Source organism: Artibeus jamaicensis, unplaced genomic scaffold, assembly GCF_021234435.1.
Source record: "Artibeus jamaicensis isolate MK-2021 breed Jamaican fruit bat unplaced genomic scaffold, CSHL_Jam_final contig_240, whole genome shotgun sequence".
Taxonomy (NCBI): Eukaryota; Metazoa; Chordata; class Mammalia; order Chiroptera; family Phyllostomidae; genus Artibeus; species Artibeus jamaicensis.
The window spans coordinates 23765266-23769605 of NW_026521506.1; the positions used below are offsets into that span (position 1 = coordinate 23765266).

The 4340-nt window shown below is 36.0% G+C and overlaps 1 protein-coding gene across 1 annotated transcript; it reads left to right on the forward strand.

Moving 5' to 3' along the window:
* The first annotated feature begins 951 nt into the window (after window positions 1-951).
* On the forward strand, window positions 952-1306 carry LOC119043616 (40S ribosomal protein S25-like). The gene has a single exon (XM_037137654.2). It carries the CDS (start codon window positions 952-954, stop codon window positions 1285-1287), a length of 336 nt encoding a protein of 111 aa, XP_036993549.2. The 3' UTR covers window positions 1288-1306.
* The last annotated feature ends 3034 nt before the right edge of the window (window positions 1307-4340 follow it).

Here is a 4340-nt window from a genome sequence, read left to right on the forward strand (position 1 = left end):
TTTCTCATATAGTAGTACATTCTAACCACAAACTCATTTTTATAGAGGGAATTGATTATTACAACAGGAATGTGGTTTCAAACATCCAGTAAATGCAGCTTTGACATTCAGACCCGGCTTTATTAGCTCTAATCCTGAGAATCTTTCCACAAGAGCATGTTACTAACCCACTACTTCTCTGAGCCAGCAGAGGTGCATATGACTGAGACAATTTTGCAAATTAAACATTATTGCAAAATGAGGCAATGAAAAGAAGGGGCATGATATAAAGAAATTAGTCATTTGGCACATGTATGAGTACATATTAGGTCATAAATTATAGGGACAAAAACCACTGCTGGTGTGGGCACTTGGATACTAATGACAGCATGGTTGGTGACACAATGTACAAGTAGGACTATCTCCATGGGGACTTAATGTCTGCTTTCTATTTTCCTGTTCCAAAAAGAATCCATGCTATCTTTGTGGGTTTAAATATGCAATTGACAAGGTTTAAAGACACGGTGAAAGTACACTGTGTGTGGTCATAGGAACATACTCCAGCTAAACAGAGCAATATAGATTGCTTTCCGGGAAAATAAGAATTCAGTGGTAAATATCAAAACTAGGAATATGATCATTTTTGTCTTATAATTAGTCTACTTCCAAGCGTCCCATGCCTTTTAACCCCACAGGCTTCTGAAGATCTCTGAAATATCCATACTGGATACAACTTAAATTCATTTCATTTCTTTCCAAGGAAAGGAAAGTGTCCACATATAATGACTATTTTACAATTTGTTTCATGATATCTATTTGGTCCAGTTTTAGAACTAGAATTAAAAGTAAAAAAAAATCCCCTTTCAATAGAATCCTCATGTAACATATTAGATTTCCTTAATATAAAGATTTCTGCTTTTCATGCAACATCTTCTCAGGTGGAGTGAGGTCCGGTGCTCCTGGAGTCTTACAATGCCGCCCAAGGATGGCAAGAAGAAGAAAGATGCTGGGAAGTCTGCCAAGAAAGACAAAGACCCAGTGAATAAATGTGGGGACAAGCTCAATAACATAGTCTTGTTTGACAAAGCAATAAATGATAAACTGTGTAAGGAAGTTTCCAATCACAAGCTTATAACCCCAGCTGTTGTCTCTGAGCGACTGAAGATCCGCAGTCCCTTGGCCACAGCAGCCCTTCAGGAGCTCCTTAGTAAAGGACTTATTAAACTAGTTTTAAAGCACAGAGCACAAGTAATTTACACCACAAACACCAAAGGTGGGGATGCCCCAGCTGTTGGTGAAGATGCATGAACAGGTCCCACCACCTATACATTTTGACAAATAAAACTTATTAAACCAGAAAAAAAAAAGACTTCCTACTCTGGAGAAAAAAGATACTCAAAGGAATATTCCAGGAAAACATATAGTTTCCTTAATTATGCCAAATTTTCCATGAAGCTTTTTTGCATTTTTCCTTACCATGTTGAGAGTGGACAACCTTTATAGTGTTTATTGTCATCATTTAAAAGCAAACAAAAAAGGTTTCTGAACTAAAAACGCAAAAATATGCTACACTCACTTCTCTCTTGTGGACTGGATAGTGTGACACTGGATTATATAGTAAGTCTATCTTCATTACAAAGTATCTGATATTGATTTTAAAAAAAACCACTTTGGTTTCTGTCTCATTTCCCATATGCTTCTCGCCTATGCTCTCCAGCCTCACCTCCCAAAACGTCTTGGTCTGGACAAATAACCTCTTAGTTTACCAATTCATATATAATTCAGTGTTTCTTTCTGTGTGCTATTACATTTATGTATGGTATTTTTACCTTCTGCATGTTAAAAAATGGTTTCAAATATTGTCTCAAGGAAAAGAAATAGATGTGACAAAGCTCATGTCCCAAATTCAGGACAAAATTCTTTATTAATTTTTCTATTCTAGTCCTTGAAGAGAGAAATTTCAGTAGTTGTCCTAGGATATTTCTATACACATTTGTGCCTTGAAGAAGTGCTAAATCTGATTACTAGGCAAGCGGGCTGTTTTCACCAACTATAATTTACACCTCTTCTAACCCATATTAACTACCCATCTATCTCTTCTGCCATTTACAAATGAACAGAATACCTAAGTGGTGAAATATTGGAGGACAAGTACAGACAGTTTAACTACCATGCCCTGCCTTTATTCCATATGTGAACAGTAGTTACTTGATTAATGCAAAGTTGCATGAAACAACATTGTATTTTACAAAGGATATACACATAAGGTCAAGCATATTAATAGTAAAACATATACGTAGACATTAATTTGCCAAAAATTTGATTTATGCTATATCTCTGGGCTTTTTCCGACATGTGATCAAGTCTCATGACTCTGTTTCATAAATCTCAATCAGAATGCATTTTCAGTTTCTGCTTCTTTCAGGGAACCTGTAGACTTGTGCAGCAAGGTAGATAAAATACTTACATGGTTTTACAATTTTCCCCAATTCTGCGTAGTTTGATCCTCCCAAATCAAATTTGATAGCAACATGTTTATTAAGAACTCACTTATACTGAATCTTCAATATATTCACCTTGCTTTTCACATATTTTTTTCAAATTCTTATTTTGTCAATGAACAAAATCTTAAATTAAATTTGAAAACTGCAATACTAAGTGCAAATGCTCCAATGAGGTTCACCTACAGCTTGGAAAACACACAACTCACCTGTTTCAGAGACCCCTGCACAATCAGCTGTGGGTACACTGGTCTGGGTTTTAGGCTTGTCTAGTCCCTTTTTGGGAGAAAATGAAGGATATCTGTGGATTAAGTAGAGGAGGAAGTTCAGTGAGCTCAACAATAGTTAGGACATTCAAAATTGAGGAAAGGAGCAGGAGAGGCAGAAAGTAAGTAGAATAAAGGAAAATTCTTACCCTGGCTGGTGTGGCTCAGTGGATTGAGCACTGGCCTACAAACCAAAAGGTCACTGGTTCAATTCCCAGTCAGAACACATGCCTGGATTGCATGCCAGGTCCCCAGTAGAGGGTGAGGAGAGGAAACCAATATATGTTTCTCTTCCACATTGATGTTTCTCTCCCTCTGTTCCTGCCTCCCTTCCCCTCTCTATAAAAATAAATGACATATCTATTTTAAAATTTTCTTTGGCAAATGAGAACAGGATAATTTTAGAGAAATATATGCAGTATACAACCAAGTAAAATCACAAAATACCTGCTCTAAGATATGCTGCACTCTGAAGGAATTCTTTACTGAGAAATCATGTCCCTAATGGGTTCATTTTCTAATTTGAACTAGAATTAATTACCTTAAGCAATTTCCCAAATGCACCTAAAATATCTTTTTCCAAAGATGCTATTGAATTTATAATACATACTTCAAGTTAAAAATAGAAAACTGACAGTCTGACTCTCTCTCCTGCTGTTTCTTTACTGTCTCTTACACACTCCAGATGTAGAAATAATGAAACCAGTAACACTTGGTTCAACAAAAGGTTAAGATATGTTGAATAAAATGTTTCAGAAGTTTCTCTTGCTGTGAAAGTCGTACTTTCATTTTGCACACCTCATAGCATCATGCTTGGGAATTCTTATCAGAATTAAAGACTCTTGAAATTTTCCCGTCATTAACATACACCTTTAAAATTCCCCATTAGTCAAATTATCTAGCAGTATCCTAAAAATACACCAATAGAAAATATATTCAATGAGGTGCTCTCTTGCTAGGAGTCTCTATTTTTAGCAAGCAGGTGACTGTTATGAAATTAAAGGCTGCTTCTATCACATAAAATGTTCATGCTTTAAAATATTTGGTTTTTCTCAATTGCCATCAATCTTTTCAGAGTGTGCAATCCCAGAGGCATTTTCCCTACTACTAGGAATTGTGAAAGGACCACTTTCTTTTCAAGGACCACAATGCAAGATCACACTTGTCAAGAACTAAATATCATTTTTAACGTGGAGTACATATTAGCAAGCTGTTCATTCTAAACAGCCAAAGTAGCAATGTCTAGTTCTGCTCTGTACTAAAAATCGTTTTCTATTTTATAGCTACGGGCTCTGCCACCATCTCTCTGGTCTGCTTACTGTGGTCATGAAAATATTTTCGGAGGAACATTCTATTATTTATTTATTTTCCCTGGAGGTATATTTTGCCTTTGCAATGTCTTTGGAAGTTTTTCAGGAATATGATGTTGCATTTATGAATTAGGCAGACAAGGTCCAGCACTAGATTTCATGGGCTTTCATACTTATTTCCCTTTAATTCACTGTGAACATAAGAAGAGGTTTGGCAGATGCACTGAACAGGGCATTCATTCATTCTCATTAAAACACCTTTGTATAAAATGTTTAAACTGAAT

What these genes read in the sequence shown, in the direction of transcription:
- LOC119043616 (XM_037137654.2), top strand. Translation starts at nt 952, where the DNA reads ATGCCGCCCAAGGATGGCAAGAAGAAGAAAGATGCTGGGAAGTCTGCC.